The sequence below is a fragment of the Brachyhypopomus gauderio genome, chromosome 17 (assembly GCF_052324685.1).
Source record: "Brachyhypopomus gauderio isolate BG-103 chromosome 17, BGAUD_0.2, whole genome shotgun sequence".
NCBI lineage: Eukaryota > Metazoa > Chordata > Actinopteri > Gymnotiformes > Hypopomidae > Brachyhypopomus > Brachyhypopomus gauderio.
In genome coordinates, this window is record NC_135227.1 from 19,988,981 (window position 1) to 20,010,523 (window position 21,543).

The 21,543-nt window shown below is 43.4% G+C and overlaps 2 protein-coding genes across 5 annotated transcripts in view; one reads left to right on the plus strand and one right to left on the minus strand.

Annotated features, from left to right (window-relative positions):
• Nucleotides 1–3,607, minus strand: part of reep3a (receptor accessory protein 3a) — a 15,596-nt gene extending 11,989 nt beyond the window's left edge. For 2 of the 4 annotated variants that reach the window (XM_076978856.1, XM_076978855.1), the window contains exon 1: nt 2,596–3,593. In XM_076978856.1, the coding sequence (XP_076834971.1) occupies nt 2,596–2,627 (32 nt within the window). In that variant the 5' untranslated portion in view covers nt 2,628–3,593. Of the gene's footprint in view, nt 1–2,595 lie in introns of all 4 variants that reach the window. The other 2 variants (XM_076978854.1, XM_076978853.1) reach the window with 2 other exon arrangements.
• A 734-nt stretch (nt 3,608–4,341) lies between these two features.
• rgs7a (regulator of G protein signaling 7a) overlaps nt 4,342–21,543 on the plus strand; it is a 51,396-nt gene continuing 34,194 nt past the window's right edge. Inside the window, exons 1-2 of the mRNA XM_076977658.1 lie at nt 4,342–4,718; nt 5,524–5,651. Coding sequence (XP_076833773.1) covers nt 5,574–5,651 — 78 coding nt within the window. The 5' untranslated portion in view covers nt 4,342–4,718; nt 5,524–5,573. The remainder of the gene's footprint in view (nt 4,719–5,523; nt 5,652–21,543) is intronic.

Genomic DNA, 21,543 nt, shown 5'->3' on the forward strand with positions numbered 1-21,543 from the left:
TTGCCAGTTTTGATGGTTGACTTATAATCTAAAATGCACTATATAAAATTGCCACCCACAAATAACCCTATGGTCTGCTAATCAACACTGACATTCTGTGTTCTGCAAGGAGCCAGCTCAGTTATAAAAGCCATAGGCAGGGCCGGAGTGGGCCCTTTTTCCAGCCCGGGAGTTTCATGCCCAAATCCGGCCAAAAATTATTTTTCCCTCCCAATCGGCCCAAACTAGAGATTGACATCAGCCGGCCCATCGGGAATCCTCCAGAATCTCCCGATTAGACACTCCGGCTCTGGCCATAGGTAATGCATTGCATTTAGTAATGTGTGTAACATCGACGAAGTATGTTCTGTTAACTACTCTGTAACGGTGCTATAATAAAGCACAGCCATGACATAAAACTCACAGGCGTAACAAAAATCTCACAGCTAAATCTCACAGCCGTGACGTGAATCTCACCGTTGTGACATGAATCTCACAGCCGTGACATACATCTCACTGTTGTGACATAGGCCTACATCTCACAGCTGTGACGTGAATCTCACCGTTGTGACATAGGCCTACATCTCACAGCTGTGACGTGAATCTCACCGTTGTGACATAGGCCTACATCTCACAGCTGTGACGTGAATCTTACCGTTGTGACATAGGCCTACATCTCACAGCTGTGACGTGAATCTCACCGTTGTGACATAGGCCTACATCTCACAGCTGTGACGTGAATCTCACCGTTGTGACATAGGCCTACATCTCACAGCTGTGACGTGAATCTCACCGTTGTGACATAGGCCTACATCTCACAGCTGTGACGTGAATCTCACCGTTGTGACATAGGCCTACATCTCACAGCTGTGACGTGAATCTTACCGTTGTGACATAGGCCTACATCTCACAGCCATGATGTAAATTATGTTCCCTTTGCAAATGAGCCAGAATTTTAATGGTTGCTAATGGTGGTAGCGGCCGCAGAGAGAAACTTCAGGGCCAGACATCCCAGGGCAGGGGGTGGGGCATACAAACTGGACATTGCTGATAGGGGCGGGGCCAATGTCATGGGGGCAGGGCCAAGATCATTAGCCCTCCTTCACACACTTACACCTCAAGCATCATCAGCATGCTACCACTTAGGCTTGGCACAGTGCTACAATACATCACAACACCATGGTAACAGTCTCATTACTAAATACTCATTACTAAATTTAAAGACTACATAAATATTATAATACCATAGTATAGAATGTACTATATTACTATATTATTTTACTTTAATACTAAATATATAAATACTACACATTATTTACACACTAGAGTGAAATATTCAATAACTTTATAGAAACTAAAGCTAAAAGTAAGTAGTTAGAAGTAATAATGAGTGAGAATCTGAACATTGGAGGGTAAGAAGTTAATTCAATCTTACACACCAGTAATGTACAAACACTGTGCTGCCCTGTAGTCAACATTGTGCAGCGCATCACCACACTGTCCTGTACTGGACATCCTGTGGAAATTCAGCTAGGGAGAAGAACACAACCTGCTTCGTGGAGGAAGACTCCTCAAACATAAACAACACGTCCACCAGGACACATGAGTAGGGTAAAAAACAGTTCCTCATTGGTCACACCCACACACACACACACACACGCACACACACAAACACACACACACACACAAACACACACACATACACACACAAACACACACCCGCACACACACACACACACACACACAAACATACACACAAACACACACACATACACACACAAACACACACCCAAACATACACACAAACACACACACATACACACACAAACACACACACACGCACACACACAAACATACACACACATACACACACAAACACACCCCCCCCACACACACACAAACATACACACACACACAAACATACACACACACACACACACACCCGCACACACAAACATACACACACACACACACACACACACACACACAACACAAACACACACACACACACACACACACACACACACAAACACAAACACACCCACCCACACACACACACACACACACACACACACAGTAAAGTTGACCGTTTTAACCTGCTTTAGGCCCTTTGTAATACGACACACGTAGCAGTGTCCTTGAAATGCCAGGGACAACAGAGACATGTTGACACACAGCGGTCCACCTACAGCAGCACCAGGTGTGAACAGTGTGAGGACACTTACCTGCCGTTACCTAGGCTACGTGTCTAACGGCGACGCCTCAGGTAACACAGGTACGACGGTGTGTCGTTTACCTGTTTATCGCGCTTTTACCCCAGCTGGGGCAACACACATCAGCAGGGTGTGGCGGCAAAGTTGAGCAATGCGAGCGGAAGAAACGATCTGCGCCGTCGTTTTCCCCTTTTGCACCCTCGCTAATTTGGGCAAACTAGGAAAACGAACGTTAGCTTAGCCCAGCTAGCCTCGGCTCGAGCGCTGGTCGCGAGGACACGTCGGTGTGTCTCCCCGGAGAGACAAACTGGGTCTTGTGTCTCCGCGCACAGCGAGCCGACGGTACCGAGTCGCGGACGTGTCAGACCACACCAACATCTCTCGCCCAGCAGATTATACTCACACGACTGCTCGGGATATAATCCACGAAACCATCTTCCGTCTGTCTGTTTCCCGCACGACACAACACACGGAGGTCCTTCTGGATCACGAACCGACGTCTGCGGTCCTGTTAGCGGGAGCTCAACTAAAACTCCCCCGACGGGTCGCTCACTACCACCCCCAAACGCTCACTACTACCCCCAAACACTCACTATTACCCCCAAACACTCACTATTACCCCCAAATGCTCACTATTACCCCTCAAACGCTGACTACTACCCCCAAACGCTCACTATTACCCCCAAACGCTCACTATTACCCCTCAAACGCTCACTACTATCCCCAAACGCTCACTATTACCCCCAAACTCTCACTAGTACCCCTCAAACGCTCACTACTACCCCCAAACACTCACTACTACCCCCAAACACTCACTACTACCCTTCAAACGCTCACTAGTACCCCCAAACACTCACTATTACCCCTCAAACACTCACTATTACCCCCAAACACTCACTATTACCCCCAAACGCTCACTATTACCCCTCAAACGCTCACTACTACCCCCAAACGCTCACTACTACCCCCAAACGCTCACTATTACCCCCAAACGCTCACTATTACCCCTCAAACACTCACTACTACCCCCCAAACGCGCAAAAGTCATTTGATAAGCAAACGCCGTTTTTACTGCCCCTCCAAAGCAGCATAACTAACGTCTACTAACACATGCCAAGTGTCCTCCCGCAACACCACCAATGATCCTCGGTCCTGTGGAGAAGCCGTGAGTGAGAGCGGACCGTGTCCACTGGACCGGGACTCAGTCATCCCGCCCCCGACACACATCAGATGTGCTGCTTAAAGAGACGAAGCTCCCTGCAACTCCGAAAAGGTGTTGGCGTTGGGTCGTGGGCCCGTGCTATCGTACTATCTGTGTTTTATGTGTAGTCTATTTTAAAACGTCTCCAGTTCTTCTGCTTGGTGCACTTCCCACCACTAGACTGACTGCTGCGTGTAGACGAATATCCACCATATTAACCATGATACCCACTAACAAACACACCCACAGCGACTGGATTGGACGTTTCTGATCTCTTATGAGATTTGGGCGGTGGGACAGGAGCGAGTGCCAAGCCATCGCATAAATAAACCCCCCCCCCCAATTTATGATTTAGTCATGGGACCCTTCCCCAGTTTAACTGTAGGGGGCGCTGCTGTACTATTATTGGGGAGAGCGCGGCTAAAGGCATTTAGAAAGTTGATCAGATCAAATTAAGTTGCCATTCATTTTTAAAGGACACGCGGCAGAGTTGTTTTGGAAAACGCAGTTGGAATTCATGTCATTCATGTTGGAAATGCTGACAAAATTTCGAATATTTTCATATATGGTGTATTTCTTTATTGGAAATTAAATAGTAATTTTGTTTATCCGTGACCTGTAATCCTGTTTTAATAAATTATCTTAATGCTCACCATATTTCTGCTACTAATGTGCCACGATAAATGAGACATGAATTAATCGGTTTCATTCTAATTAAGTTTGAAATTAACTTAATGAAGTTATTTAGGCCCCGTGGATGTTATTACATAATTACATAACATGACTTGGGTATTATTGTCATATAGGCTCCGAATTATGTCCGTGTTTGTCATATGCACTTTGAGGGAAACCCCGAGCTCTAAGCTTAATTGTTTAATGTATGTAAAATATTACGCATGTCACGTATGACACGGTCATGCAGTCTTTCGGTTCGGGTTAAATCAGGCAGCAGTTCAGACTGCACACTGTCCGTGTTCATTATTCTGCAGAAGCTTTAGTTAGTGCTTTGATTAGACTAATTTCCTTTACACTATATTACCTTCGTTTAACGATTCATGATTATTGCGTTTGTTTAAATGTAGTGCAGAGGTTTTTGTCTTTCCTGGATGAATAGGATTGGATTGGGGTGGATTGCGCGTGCCCTGGTAGCTGTCGCGCGCCCCGTCCTTCGGCGACCCTCCTTTTCGATAGACACTCTGTCGACTCACGGACTCATCACGTTTCAAATGAATGATCTTCGCTTTTCTACGTTTGCCAGCTGACACCGTAGAGCGTTGCCTTTTCGCAGCGGATAGCCTGAATTCAACGAGACGGGCGTGTCTGAGGTAAGAATGGAAATTACAGGATTTATTTACGTCTTGTTGGTTTTTGGTGTTGCGAGGTTTGCGAAGAAACGCAAGTTATTGAAAACGATGCGTGTTCACGGGAGCTGTCTGTGGTCCTGAAAGGGGGTAGGGAGGTGGGTGGGTGGATGTTGGTGATAATTTATGCTTTTAATGATCACGAACGCAAGACATTACCACTTATTGTTGGTCTTGTACAGTGTTGCGAAGGGCTGAAACAAAGAAAGAATTTGCCGTGTCAGTTAGAGCTTTACACGCTATGATCTGGACGCAAGGTGGTCTTCCTGAATTTGTGCACGTATTTTGTCGCCGGTACATCAATGCTTTGAGATTTGGATATTTTAAAACATCTCGACTTTATATTACCCGATATCAAATTCTCATGCAGAAAGGTGTGTTTTTAAATAGTAGAATTGTCTTTTCTCCTGAATAAAGCGCCAGACTCTCTAAGATGCAGTCGATGTATCCAGAGGGATGTGGATACTTTTCCTTTAACAGGTTGCAGAGAGAGAAACGCGGCATTTTTACACTTTCAGCCTTAGCCAGTGCTGCCGGTTTGGGCTGCGTCTAAAAGCTCATACAATTAAGCAAGTTTGAAGTCAGTGACACGGTACATGCAATAAAACCCGCTTGATTTCTTTCACCTTCCCATGTCTGTTCAATATGACAAACCATTGCTGTTATTCTGATTCGCTGATTGGTTGTTTCGGCCCAATCTAGCCTGGTTGGAGCCAATCAGATGCTGCACACCTTGCTGGAGTGTGACTGGCTACCCTCTCTTCTCCAGGTTTAGTGGTGGTGTGTGGAGGACAAGCTGTTGTCTAGTGCGTCTGGATCATGGCGCAGACCAACAGCACTGGCCAGAACAGCAATGGGGAGGCAGACAACTCCCCCAACATGCTGGTCTATAGAAAGGTATGGCTGTCACGCTGGTCTATAAAAAGGAATGGCTGTCACACTCACAACATTGTACCTTACACCCGTTGATCTTTAACAAGGTTCACTAGCTCATTCCCACTGCTTGGTTCATACATATGCTTAGGAAATCTAGTGCCTTTTTCTCTCTCTCCCTCATTCTCTCTCTTCCTTTCTCTCCCTCATTCTCTCTCTTCCCCTCTCTTTCTATCTCTGTCTCTTCGTCTCTGTCTCATTCTCTTTCTCTGTCCTTCTCTTTCGTTCATAGTTATTCAGTATGACTGTGGACCATGGTCTGGAGGCCTGGATGTTTGTATCATCACACATGCTCTCATGATTACGGGATTTAAGCCTGATGCTGTATGACTGCTGGAGGGACTCAGTGCAGTGTTAACTGGGGCCAAAGAATAGAATAAAAACCGGCAGGACCCAGTTAGCAAGTGCTAATACGTTTTAGTATCTCATTATCAATAAAATCTTCCTGTGATTTCCCGAGTTCTCATAAAGATGAGGGTCGGCATGCGATTTGGAGAGATGAATTTTTCTTCCTACAGCCGATGTGCTGTGGAAGCAGAGTGTGGGATTGTGGGTAGGGTGCCATTGAGTGTGGGATTGTGGGTAGGGTGCCATTGAGTGTGCAGGCAGATAATTGCAGAAGTCCAGGTGCACTGACAAAAAGAACTTGTTGGATTTACTCAATTCAATAGTGGACGTTGGTTGCACACATTTGTTTTGCTTCAGCAGCAACTTACTCTCTCTGTGTGTTGTGTAGTTTTTACACAATAAAATTACATGTCTGTTTAAAACATGAGGCAGTTGTGTTAGATACACTCAAAATGCTTACATAAATCCAAGACATGGCTAGTCTATTTTTTTCAGTGTGAGATGAGGTGCAGTTGTGTGGAGAGAGAGAGAGAGAGAGAGAGAGAGAGAGAGAGAGAGAGAGAGAGAGAGAGAGAACTCTGCCTTTTGGACACCACCCAGATCAACATTCTTTTCTGTTCTGATTCACTCTCAAACTGTTGTTGTGACTCAATGTGATGCATCAGCCGATTTGAATGCAGGGAAGACTGTCTCTCTCTATCTCTCTCTCTCCCTCACTTTTTCTTCCTCCCTCTATCTCTCTCCCTCAATCTCTCATCCTACCTCTATCTCTCTGTATCTCACTTTCTCTCTCTCTCCCTCACTCTCTTATCCTCCCTCTATCTATCTCTCTGTATCTCACTTTCTCTCTCTCTCCCTCACTCTCTTATCCTCCCTCTATCTATCTCTCTGTATCTCTGTCTCTATCCCCCTCACTCTGTCATCCTCCCTCTGTCCCTCCCTCATTTTCTCATCCTTTATGTTAGTCTCCTTTGTCTTTCTCTCATTCTCTCTTTTTCCCCCTCTCCCATCCTCCCATCCCTTTCTTTCTCATTTTCTGTATTTTTCTCTCTATCTCTCCCTTTGCAGACTTGGCTAATGGCATTAATGGTACAAAGAGCAAAGACTTTAATAAAGACTTTAATAAAGACTTTCTCTTAAGGTTCTGCATTAAAATGTCAAAGGGATTCTTTCGCACATTATGTGTTTGAGTATGTAAATTATAATTTTGTGATTGGTATTAATGTTTCATTAAAGGTCCATATTACCATAACATTCTAAAAGTGCTAATTATGAATGAAAAGGACAGTTTCTTGGCTAGCATCATGAAACAGATAAGATTGTTTCCAAATAACATTCTCTCTGTTTGGCCTCACTGGTGTTTTGAGTGAAGTCTTCCTTTGATGGCAAACTGCAGATCAGTGTGGATTACGTATGAATGGGCAGTGTTGTGTGACTGAGACTTCCTCTGTCTGATTCATGCTTCTTGTGAAGGACGTTTTATTTATTTATTTTTGCCAGGCCACAATGAAGTCTGACTAGTGACTAAAGCATGCGATTATAAATACACTACTGGGAGAAGAACAGTAAGAAGGCAGGAGTGTGTTTGTGGAGCACCACACACAACATGAGCTGGGGAGGTCACCACCTGAAGGTTTCTCTAACTCCCATTGTGAGACACACACACGCGTATACGCACACAAACCTACACATGTATACGCACATCCACACACAAATTGATTCTAACATTCTCTACAATGCGTTTTCTGAGCAGATGCCACTGTACCATGACTATTTAAGAGAATAATAAATGTTCCCTGATATATTCAGAGTGTCTAGCAGTTTCTCCTCCAATCTTAAAGAACCATCGCAGTAACTGTTCCTACACCCAGTACGGGAGCTCAAAGAGCTGTCAGTGGACCACACTGGACACAAACCAAAGAACCTGGAATAAGGCCGTATATGCCATACCGGACTAGATCATTATAAAGTGAGTTCACTCCTAGGTTACTCTATTAGTGCCTTTGATTTGAATTTATCGTGATTGTTTTTGAGTCCAAGAACCTGCTGTGTGTCTTCTTGAGCTTTAAAGTAATGAAAGAAATGGGATGGCTAGGATGATGCCAGCGTCTCTTCACGGGTGCTCTAACGCGTGTGCTGTAATGCGTGTGCCTTTTAAGTGTCTCTTTAAAGTGTTTCCTTTGAACGAGGTTGAGGGGGGTTGTGTGGGCTGATTCAGCCCGCTGAGGCCCCAGCAGTGGTGTGTGGGAAGGCACAGAGCTGGAGTGACGCTCTGTGTTGGCAGTCAGGGGCGGGAGACTTGCACTGCCCCTCCCAGGGTCCTAAAGAGAGCAGCATGCAGAGCTCAGCAGGAGGGGGCACTAGGCAATGGTGGGGCTTGTGTCTCTAGTTGTAGGTTTGGGCGAGGGGGGGGTTGGCTTAAAGTGCCCCCAAAGGCACTTTCCACCCCACTTTAGCACTTGTGATCAGAGCAATATGTATGTTAGTTCAAGCAACATGAGATAAATTAGTGTGTTCTTGTTTTGGTTTAGTATTAGTGGAATTTTTGTATTTCTGTTTGTATTTTTGATCTATTTCAGGCTTGCTGTGAAATTACAGGGCAGCCATGTGTCCACTTATGCCGGTAAATTGCAGGTTTTGAACAGCTGTTTTTCTTTTCAGGGTTTAATGAATGTTTAGTGCTTCAGTACTCTCCGCTCACTACTACTGGAGAATCAGAGTTCAGCACTCTCCATACACTACTACTGGAGTATCAGAGTTCAGCACTCTCCATACACTACTACTGGAGAACCAGAGTTCAGCACTCTCCATACACTATTACTGGAGTATCAGAGTTCAGCACTCTCCATACACTACTACTGGAGTATCAGAGTTCAGCACTCTCCATACACTACTACTGGAGTATCAGAGTTCAGCACTCTCCATACACTACTACTGGAGTATCAGAGTTCAGCACTCTCCATACACTACTACTGGAGTATCAGAGTTCAGCACTCTCCATACACTACTACTGGAGTATCAGAGTTCAGCACTCTCCATACACTACTACTGGAGAATCAGAGTTCAGCACTCTCCATACACTACTACTGGAGAATCAGAGTTCAGCACTCTCCATACACTATTACTGGAGTATCAGAGTTCAGCACTCTCCATACACTACTACTGGAGTATCAGAGTTCAGCACTCTCCATACACTACTACTGGAGTATCAGAGTTCAGCACCCTCCATACACTACTACTGGAGTATCAGAGTTCAGCACTCTCCATACACTACTACTGGAGTATCAGAGTTCAGCACTCTCCATACACTACTACTGGAGAATCAGAGTTCAGCACACTCCATACACTACTACTGGAGAATCAGAGTTCAGCACTCTCAACACGCACGTGTGTGTGTGTGTGTGCATGTGTTTGGATGTGCGTGTGTTTATTTTGTTTTTCACTTTCCCTGAATTTAGGCATGCATGCTTGAATGTGTGTGCATGTGAAATGTGTGTATATGTCCCTCTTTTCTGATTATTTTAACTGTGATCTCCAAGCATGTCCAAAGGAATCAGTGTGTTCCTACAACAGGGACATGTTTGCACAGGCAGATACCACCTGCACATCACTTTTACATTTACAACAGTCAGAAGGCATCACAGAGCAGAACTGAGTTTCTGTGTGCAAACAGAATAAAAGGACTGAGAAGAGTTTAGTGATTATACTGCGTTGTGGTGATCAGTTCAGGTGCTGTACTTGTGTGGGGGGTTTCATGTGTCATTGAGATGATGGGTGAGACTGTTACTGCAGACTCTGGTAGGAAGCAGATTTCAGTAGTGTGATTCATGCCCTGCTGGTGTAACTGAAAGCATTTTACCAAGAAATAGACGATGTTCCGTGAAATGTAGGAAAATGGGGGAAAAAAGTCTGATGCAGTTGAAATGCCAGCACTTTGTCTGTTGCTGTGGAGAGTCAAGCTAGAACGTCTTAAAGGGGGTTTTCCTAAAAGTAGCTGCTGAAAGGTTAGCTGTGCAGAAACATAGTTCAGCCTGCTGTGTCAAAATAAGAGCGCTCTCTGCTTTTATTATGGTAGCTGGCAGGATAATTCAAATGGCTTTTAAAAATGGTCTTTTCAATTAAGTCTTCTATGCTGTGTTTTATAAATCAGAAGTTCAAAAGCAGCAACTGGTAATTACATGAAATTAAGACTCAAGGAGGGAGAAATCTGCCTCTTCTAATTACATATGAGGAACACACATAAACACACACACACACATATTCACACACACACATATTCACACACCACACACACACACACACACACACACACACACACACACACACACACACACACACACACACACACACACACACACACAAATGTATAGTATATATGTAAGGTTAATTAATCCCAGAGGACACACTGGCTGGGTGTTAGCTGGACACCCCTGTGCTAATGAGACTGCTGTGTTTTCAGACGAAGGCCGGTTCACTTTTACACACGAGCTCTGCGCCCACATTTCAGCTCAGTTTGCTTTGGTTGCTTTGGCATCAGGGAAAAGCCTAAAATAATGGAGTGGGTTTTATGTGTGTGTGTGTGTGTGTGTGTGTACTGCAGTAGTCCATTATCACAGTAATTACAGTCCAGTACTAAAACAAAGTAATCGAGTAATTTACATGCATGCAGGAAAACCGGTGTGAGAATCCTTCTGCCGTGCACCGAGGCGTGCACCCTTGGGTCACTATAATGGTGCAGCGGTGAGGTCACGCAGAACGCTGCCTCACCATGGAGAGCAGCACAGTTTTCATTTTACATCTTCACCTTGAGGAGTTCCTCCGCCGTCAAAGTGCCCTCTGCTTTCACGGCTCAGAGTGCCTCAGCAGGCAGGTGAAGGATGTTACAGGCACTCTCGCCTTTACTGGCCTCTCTCCTCTTCTTCTTTACACACGAGTGGCTTTCTCGAGGAGATGAGACATCTAATCTTATAGCCCTGGTGTATTTATAGGAGATCCAGAACTTCTCGCCCATTGAGTCATGTGTTATTTAACTCCCGATCAAGCGCAGTGTGGAGTTGCGTTTGGACCAAACCTTGACATCGTCCCAGGGGGTCTTGGCATTTTGGACCCAACGGTTTCCTAAAGTTGATCGTTAGATAAACTGCTGCTGTGGAATGCAGAGTGTTAACTGAGCTTTGCTGTTTTTGCTGGTTCAGGTCATGTGACCTCAGCACTTGCAGGACATTTGTCCCTGTGTGTGGTGAACAGAAGTGCTCTTCATCACCATGATGGAGTCAGGATTACTGTGCACACAGCACCAGTCCTTCACTTTCCTCTTTGCCTGGGTCACTGGAAAATGCTGAAAATGTAGCATGTGTGTCTGAGTGGATACGATGGCCTCTCCCACTCTTCTTTCTGCACTGATTTAATCCTTCCTGACACTTTAAACCGTCTTTAATCACACTGCCACTTTATCGTTGGACGTACGTCGCTTGGCGCCTGTTGCTATGTTGTTGTGCTGTCATGGTTTCTTCAGTCTCTGGCCTCCAATGAGCACGCTACAGAATAATCAGAACTAGTCAGAATGGCAATAAAATATTAAATCTTCGTCTTCACAACACCGTTAACTATGGGAGTCATGCCTTAATTTTTCAGCAGATGTGATGTATGAAAGAAAATGTTTGATGTCCAGAAGCTCAGAGGAGCCTTGGTGGTGTGCTGTCTGGGTTCATGTGGGTGGTACTCCGTCCCTGGATAAGTGAGGTTCCTCCTTCATCTCCTTTGTGATCTTTGATGGCTGAAGTAATTGGAGATACTGAATCTCAGCATGAGCCAATGGGAACAGCTCTGGTGAAGACTCATATCTCAGCGTTGTCTTAGTGTTGTCTCACATATTGTCTCTGTGTGGATGGGGTTTCTGAGTCTGGAGGCTCTGTGCCTTTCTGACAGGCACAGGAGACCTCAGACCAGTAAATACATTCAGACAGGCTGGGGTTAGTAAATACAGTCAGTCAGAGTCATTCAGGCTGGGATTAATAAATACAGTCAGTCATGCTGGGGTTAGTAAATACAGTCAGTCATGCTGGGGTTAGTAAATACAGTCAGTCAGGCTAGGGTTAATAAATACAGACTGACTGTCAGTGACTGACACATGTACTGTATGAACTAACCCCAGTCTGACTGACTGTATTTACTAATCTCAGCCTGTCAGAGGTTAGTAAATACAGTCAGTCAGACCAATGCATTTTGAACAGCTGGAACACGGTATGTGCATGAAGAGACTTCACTGTATTAATTCCCCTCACTGTTCATTCCCTTAACTGTGTTAATTCCCCTCACTCTGTTCATTCTCTTCACTGTGTTTAGTCCCCTCACTGTGTTAATTCCCTTCTGTTACTGTGTAAATCACCAGTCGGTATGGAGGAAGTGTTGAGATATTGTGGTTATGGAGGAAGTGTTGATGTATTGTGGTTATGGAGGAAGTGTTGCGGTATTGTGGTTATGGAGGAAGTGTTGAGGTATTGTGGTTATGGAGGGAAGTGTTGAGATATTATGGTTATTGAGGAAGTGTTGCGGTATTGTGGTTATGGAGAAAGTGTTGAAATATTGTGGTTATGGAGGAAGTGTTGAGGTATTGTGGTTATGGAGGAAGTGTTGATGTATTGTGGTTATGGAGGAAGTGTTGAGGTATTGTGGTTATGGAGGAAGTGTTGAGATATTGTGGTTATTGAGGAAGTGTTGCGGTATTGTGGTTATGGAGGAAGTGTTGAAATATTGTGGTTATGGAGGAAGTGTTGAGGTATTGTGGTTATGGAGGAAGTGTTGATGTATTGTGGTTATGGAGGAAGTGTTGAGATATTGTGGTTATGGAGGAAGTGTTGAGGTATTGTGGTTATGGAGGAAGTGTTGATGTATTGTGGTTATGGAGGAAGTGTTGATGTATTGTGGTTATGGAGGAAGTGTTGATGTATTGTGGTTATGCTCTGATATAATTTTTATCAATGCAGGTTTTGGTTGTTGGATCTGTTTGCCAATGTAACAGACATTATCCTCTGATACTGTGTGTAACCAGAGGTGGGTAGAGTATTCAACAATTTTACTCAAGTAAAAGTACAGTTACTTGAACCAAATGTTACTCAAGTAAAAGTAAAAGTATGCATCCCAAAAATTTACTTGAGTAAAAGTAAAAAAGTACTTTGATTAAAAGCTACTCAAGTAGTGAGTAAATGCATGAGTACTGTCTCGTATCAGTAAATTACATCATGGGAAATTGAATTACGGGAAACAATGACTTTTAATGATAAAAATAATTTATTATAAATAAATATTATATATATATATATATATATAAATTATTTATTATAAATAATGTGTATTTTTGTTTGTTCCTAATTATTAGGCCTGTGTAACTTTAATGTGTTCCACAAAGGCACTAACTGATGAGACTGTCAGCCAATACATATAGCTACAACTTGACAGATTTGTATAATCCAGGTTCAGAAAGTAAAAGTCCTCACCAGGATTTTGCTCAAACTTGCTAGATTTCTAATTAGTGCAATCCAGGTAAAATGAGTGGAATCAACACAATCCAGCAAGCCTGAGCAAAATCCTGGTGGGGACTTTTACTTTCTGAACCTGGATTATACAACTCTGCAACTTGACACCAACTGAATCAATTTGTAGCAGACTTAATCATCCTATATTGCTAGTGTGTACAATCAGTGTGAGAACTGGTTTTTAGTATTGCACTGCGTTATACATATAATAATTACATCATACAAACGTTATGCCTCAGAGATATAGCATTACACAAAATTATACATACAGCAAACTTATCGCATCGTGTTTCCTCATATTTGATGTTGAGTTCTTGTAGGCTGAAATGTCCACACATTTGTAGACACAATTGGCAGCGCCAAGGTTGCAAACTCTCACGCATTTGGCTGTCTTCACATGCTTACACGCCACACATCCGATTTCTCACGCCGAAAAAATCTAGTTTATTTACCTCTGATCCACATCTATGATTCAATGAGTTACTAGTTCGCTCTGGCGCCAACCACTGACGATCGATCGATCGCGATATAACTGTGCGTTCACACCGAAAGCGATAAAATCGATCTCCGTTGCCGAGTCGCCAGCATCGCGTCGCGTGGGGGCGTGTCCAACATCACGCCTGCATGCAGCACGTGACAGATATGCAAATCACGTTTTTAAAGCAGGACGCAGGGGGGGGGGGGGGGCGATACTTTTAACTTGAAATTATAATCCATTAATATAATAATTTATATTAAATTATATATATTTTTGCTGATGCTGGTCCAGCGTGTCGCGTGCCAGTGATTATGCCTCGTGCCAATGGTGGCATGCGTGCCATAGGTTGCCGACCCCTGCTGTAGACGGTCAACCAGTTTCAGCTGTGGAAAATTAAATTAAAACAGGCGAATACACCACAATTAAGCCAACTACAGGAAAGTCTGATGTATGGAAGTCATATTCCATTGTAATTAATGGAGAGGGAAATCGGCTTGTTGTGATTGATATCAGAAAGTGTTGGTGTACGTCACCTGACGGCATGTGTTTGGACTGTGGTAAGAAATGGGACAGCGCGATCCATCGCTATATTGCTGTTTTAATAAATACATAAGAAAATTTCAAGTACTAAATCTAATTAATTCAATTCATATTAGGATTGCGGGCGGGGGGCGACAGAAATATGTATGTGGCGGGCGGGTGCGGGATTAAAACAAGCGATTTTTTGGCCGGTGCGGGCGGGAGCGGGATTAAAACAAGCGATTTTTGGCGGGAGCGGGATTAAAACAAGCGGGAGTGGAATTAAAAAAGCAGTCCCGCGCAGACCTCTAAACTGCAGCACAAGAATCGATATTTTCTCTGTGGTATCAATCCGATACCGATCCTCACCTTTGTATCGATACTATCGATATAAATATCGATCCGCCCACCCCTAACAGTAACACTTAATTTGTGTCCATTTTACACCCCCCCCCCCCCCCCCCCCCATCAACAATTTACGTTCACCACCCAAACCTCCACCCCCCACCCCGGTTTAAATCTCACTAAAAGTGATCTTGAAAACTTGGCAACCCTGCAGCGCATTATATAGCTGTCCTTTTACACGTTTGTAATATAAACATTGGCTGTATGTGAGGTCAGGGATGCTCGGTAGGCTTTTCTGTCACTTTCTTGCTACGGTGGAGAAAGTTTGCGTATGTGATCACGTGATTGACCGGCTTCATTTGATTGGTCACTCATATTCTGGTGACGAACGTTGGTCAGTCTTCTCACTGAAAAGACAAATTATTTACAAAACGAAAGTAACGGTAGCGCGCGGCGCAAATCCGATTGTAACGGAGTAAAAGTCGCGTTTTTCTCACCACATATTTACTCAAGTAAAAGTAGAAGTCTTTCATATTAAAACTACTCCTACAAGTACATTTTTGTCCAAAAAGCTACTTGAGTAAATGTAACGGAGTAAATGTAACGCGTTCCTACCCACCTCTGTGTGTAATATACATCATAACCTCCAGAGGTGGGCAGTAACAAAGTACATTTACTTAAGTACTGTACTTAAGTACAGTTCTTGAGTATTTGTACTTTACTTAAGTTGATTTTTTTTAAAATACTTATGACTTTCACTTCACTACAGTTGAATAACAAATACAGTACTTATCACTCCACTACATTTCTGTCCAGCTCTCGTTACTCGTTACTTCCACACACAACTCTCCTCCCCTCCCCCGATAGTATTTTCACAGGTGACAGCCTATCAGCAATCAAGGATGTGTCTGTGAGGTGTAAAATCAAGTTCGGTGTCGCTAGTCGTTCTTTTCCTAAATAACAGCAACATGAGCGGAGACGGCGGTGATGGAGCATCCCAGGGTTGCCAACTTTTCAAGATCGCTTGGAGGGAGATTTGAACCTGGACTTGTTGGCGAGTGTAAATTGTTGATCGGGGGGTAGTGAACGTTACCGGGGCGGTGAAAAATTGACACAAATTAAGTATTATATCGCGATCGCCGGTGGTTGATAGATATAGATCAGAGGTAAATAAACTAGATTTTTTTTCGGCGTGAGATATCGGAACTGTGGCGTGAGAGCGTGTGAAAACGGTCAAATGCGTGTGTCTCACGCTCAATGCGTGAGAGCTGGCAACCTTGGCATGCTCTTTTGCACCCATGGCCGTATCTCGACAAAATGTTCCAGTTTTCTGAACGGATGAATCATTCCTATCGTTTTAAATGCATGCTTTGTTTGCCAAAAACAAACTATATCACTGCATACAAAAATTCACCATCCCACCTGAGGAAGTATATTACGGTATGCAGCCTAAATGTTTTGTTGAGTGACTATGTAGTCAGAGGAGCTTTGCAGTAAGGCTAGTGAAATGACTTTGCCTGCTCACTCCACTGCTAGGTCTGCTAGGATCACTATAAATAATGTTAACATTATATTGGCAAGTAATTCAAACTACGGAAACATCAATAAGGGAAACCGTGTGGGTTAATTGAATCTTGTCAAATAATGTTTCCATTCTAATGTCAGTGTAGAATTAATGTCAATAATTCTAATGTGGCTGTGATTTCTAGTTTGAAAAGAGTTTGTTAGCATGTTGGGTGGCATGGAGTTGGCGGGCTTTAGCCATACTGCAAAAGGTTGTAGCAAGGTTAGACTACCAAGATGCCACACTGCTAATTTTACTTTGTCTTTGTTAATATTGACTGTAGCATAATGTTGTATTGGATGACTGAATACCTAACTAGCAAAGAGAGAAAACCGTCATTTTATTATTGACTTTTAATATGGTAACATAATTTGCTTAAACAGGTTAGGCTAGGCTAATCAGTGAATTGTGGTTTTAGAAAATGTTTTTGTTCGTTAAACTAAAGCAGACGTACTCAACTGGCGGACCGCGGTCCGGATCCGGACCCGAACGCAGTCCTGTCCGGACCCAATCTCATTCCTGATTAACTGGATACGGACAAAAAAAAAACATATTTATAATTTATGACGGGAGAATTCATTTTAAACCGGAGCATTTATTGAAAAAACACTCCGTCACGAGTGTTACGTTCAACGCCCCCCCCGCACAACAATTTACGTTCGCCAACCCCGCACCTCAGGTCACAGTTATCTGCCAAAATTGGACCGCGGAAAAATTTAGTTGAGTACCCCTGAACTAAAGTGTAGGTTAAACTTTTCTGCTACCACTACCTGAATGATGTACATAATTGGAATATGCCTTATGGATTATTATCAAAGACTGTATGATTATTATGCCCAAAGAGGATTTGGTAGGATGTATAATACTTTTAAACTATAACTTTTTTACAAATGTGACGGAAGGTGTACTTTAATACTTAAGTATTTTTAAAAGCAAGTACTTCAGTACTTTCACTTAAGTAAGATTTTGAACATGCAACTTTCACTTGTATCGGAGTAGCATTTGACCAGTGGTATCTGTACTTTGACTCAAGTAATGAAATTGATTACTTCGTCCGCCTCTGATAACCTCTGATACTGTGTGTAATCTGTGGGTGGGTTAGAACAGAGTGGGGTGGGTCCTGTGCTCCTATACCTGTTCTTACTCAGCTGGTCATTTCATTTTGAGGACATACTGACTGCGTCATGGAAGACCTCTATCGATGACAGCACAACCAGAGCTCAAAAATCACGGATATCCCAAAGACCCTGTTTCAAAAGACTTAGAGGGGGTGGGGGGGGAGAGAGGAGGGGGGAGAGACGGGGGGGGGGGGGGGGGGGGGGGGGGAGATTGATCTATTGATCTGTCATTAAAGCTTTGCTATATTGCCAGTGGTTCAATCTTTTACTTTCAGTATTTTCCAGTACTCCTTTAACAACATGTGTGTGTGTGTGTGTGTATGTATGTGCGGTTTTGTTGAAAACTCTGCAGTGATTTTGCTTATGGGTTCCTCTGTATTACTGGCAGGACATCTCTGTGTTTGTTCAGTGGTTCGATATCAGGCTGTTGTCTCCCTTGTCCAGTTCATTTTCTAGAATCCTTTTTAGGTTACCATAGCAATTAACATGCCAGTGTTATTCATATTAGACATGCTGAACAAGACACAAATGGACGGCTTCCCTCACACTCTTCCCAACTACAGTGTGATGGTCAATCACTGCTCAACACTGCTGGACCAGAATGGGCTTCGTCTGGCTCGGAGAATCTGGCCTAATCAATCACATGTGCAGTCAGAGATGAGGGCTACTTAGAGATTAGACCTAATTCTAGATCAGAAAGGGTTTCTAGATATGCAAGGAAGAGGGTAATCCAAACAGGAGACCGGCGGTATAACTGAAACCCACAGCCATTACGCTACTAATGTTACTATGCCCAAAACACATTGACAGGCTGTTTATGGCAGAGTTCACACATTATTAGGTGTTTGTTGGTATGCGGGGTCTTTATATATCACCTTCTTGAATGTGAACATAACAGAATAGGTCACTACCCATGTCATCCTGGCTGACACACTCGTCAGCGTGTGTGGGCCTAGAACATATATCTTTTGCCCTTTTGCCTGCTTGCCAATTTACACATCCATCATTGCTTTCTCTATATGGAAACAAACATTTATTTTTATTATATAAAAATAGAAAAATGATATAAAAACAAGAGAAAAAATTCATCACGCAGTAGGATGCTAGCTTTATCCAGACTCGTCTTGATTCTGGTCTTGCTGCTGTGTTTTCAGTGGTGTAAAGGTAGCTCGCACTCAGCAGTTAGCAGAGTATTTCGGAGAACACTGCTGGCTTGTCAAACACTGTGTGTGTTTTGCTGGGATATTTCCAGCTGTGTCTTGCTTAGCCTTCTTGAGCTCCGTGCAGGGTTGTGAAGACAGCACTGTCACTGACGACGTTATCATTATTCAGCTAACACACACTGGTGCAGCCGGGGCTCAGAGCTCAGACATAAAAATAGCCCCCGCCATCATCAGAAGCCTCCAGTCAGAGTGTTTCAGCCCCCACACCTGCCCCCCCCCACTTCCCTCCCAACACCCACTCCTGACTCTGACCTTTGCAACATGCATGCACACCATTTTAGCCTAGGCTAAACCTGGCACTAAGAAATTAGTCTAGGCTTACATTAAACCTGGCTCTAGGTGTAGGTTATAGCTAGATCTGGGGAAACTAGTGTAGGTCTTGGCTAAATGTGGCTCAAGCAAACTGGCTCTTGAAGTTTTACAGTTCAGGGAATAAACAAGAATTTGTGGTGCATTGGGTTACCAGACATTCACCCTCCTGATTCAGTTAGTAAACCGTTAAAAGATGCTAAGATGGTAGCATGTAGCAATTTGACACCTGTGATTGGTCAGGGTGATGCTACGATAGTGGCATGTAGCGGTTGGACACCTGTGATTGGTCAGGGTGATGCTATGATGGTGGCATGTAGCGGTTGGACACCTGTGATTGGTCAGGGTGATGCTACAATAGTGGCATGTAGCGGTTGGACACTTGTGATTGGTCAGGGTGATGCTACGATAGTGGCATGTAGCGGTTGGACACTTGTGATTGGTCAGGGTGATGCTACGATAGTGGCATGTAGTGGTTGGACACTTGTGATTGGTCAGGGTGATGCTAAGGTGGTAGCATGTAGCGGTTGGACACTTGTGATTGGTCAGGGTGATGCTAAAGTGGTAGCATGTAGCTGTTGGACACTTGTGATTGGTTAGGGTGATGCTAAGGTGGTAGCATGTAGCGGTTGGACACTTGTGATTGGTCAGGGTGATGCTCTAAGGTGGTAGCATGTAGCGGTTGGACACTTGTGATTGGTCAGGTTCGGTCGTGCTAGCTGCACTCCGGTTTATTTGGAGTTAGATTTGCAGATGTGAGTTCAAACATAGCGCAGCTGATAATAATGTGTCTGCTTCTGTGTCAGCATGCATGCACTCGGTGTTTGTGTGTGTTTGTGTCTGCGTGTGTGTGCGCGCGAGTGTTTATGTGTGTCAGAGCTGCAGGTGGGTGGTGAGATTCTCATTCTGTACAACGATATTCCACCAGAGCTGAGTCAGAGCACCCACTTTACTCCTACACACACACACACACACACACACACACACACACACACACACACACACACACGCACGCACGCAGGCAGCACTAGGAGCAGTGGCGGCCGGGCAATTGTTGTGATGACATCCAAGGTGACCATTTCAGTGGGTAAATAAAAAACTGACTTAACCAATTAAAATATAATCTTGCACATTTATAAAATCAGTGATTCTTGATATCAGGGACAAAACAGGTTTTAACTTTCTAAAAATATTTCTGGATTATTTTTAAAATCTTTTCATACACTGTTGTTGAATGAGGCTTTGGCTATTTTACCATGTTTTGGAACAACCTCCCAAGCGTAACATTATTTTATAATTTACACGTTTGTGGAATCAGCACTAGATTTTTGTCAACACCATCAGACACATAGAGATGTAAAGAAATGCATTTTGAATTAACCTATTTCAGTTTCTTTGTTCTCTGTTTTATGAACAAATTAATTATATCACTTTATATCACTTTTTAAAAGGTAGATTATTCAGTGGGAATTATTACAGTTAAGGTCACATAGATTTGAAAAGTTTTTATTTAATCTCCATAAGAAACAGTGATATTTAGAAGCATGAAAATTACACATTTATTTTGGAAATGCAACAATTTTATTAGGAAACCTTGGGGGATTAAGATATAGAACTTTCTTACAAGAAAAAAATACATTAAAAAACATCTGACGGAGTTGACAATATGTCGACGGTGGTGACGCACAACTGACGGTGGTGACAAACATGGAACAGGAGATTACTTTATTAAAAATGACCACCAGAAAACAATTCATATCATTCATCAATTCATACCATTCATCAATTCATACAATTCATCATTTTAAAACATCATTGGACAAAATACACAGATTTGGACACAGATTTTCACTGCTCAGCGCAGTCAATGGACTTTAAACAACAGGCAACAGACGATTCATGAGTTCCTCATCTATGAAGTCCATGACCTCTGCAGATATTTGGTATATTTCCTGGTTCTGCTTGTATGAACTGGTGATGATGGGTCATTAAGCTTGACTAGAACATTTGGAAATGGCACAAAGCAGACATCCCGACATCCTTGTCTTTGTTGAAACCCAACATGTGGCCCATGTGGATGAAAAAAATCAACCTGGACATCTTGGTGCTCTTGGTCAATTGTTAAGGCTTTAGACAGCCACCACTGATCCTCATACATGACAACAAGCCGATCTCCAGTCTGAACATCACCAGGCTCTATTGTAGTTGTTGTGCCCATAGGTCTACTGCTGGGCTCTCTCTCCATGGCCTCCTTCAACATCTTCAGTGATGGTGTCTTGCTTATCAGACAATGTCTTGTTATTCTTGCATTATTTTCAAAAAATGATGAACACTTGAGGAGATGGTCTGGAGGAAACCAGGCTTTCATTGTTTTGGCATCTTTTCTCCCAGCATTTTGTAACTCAAGCCAAACTCAC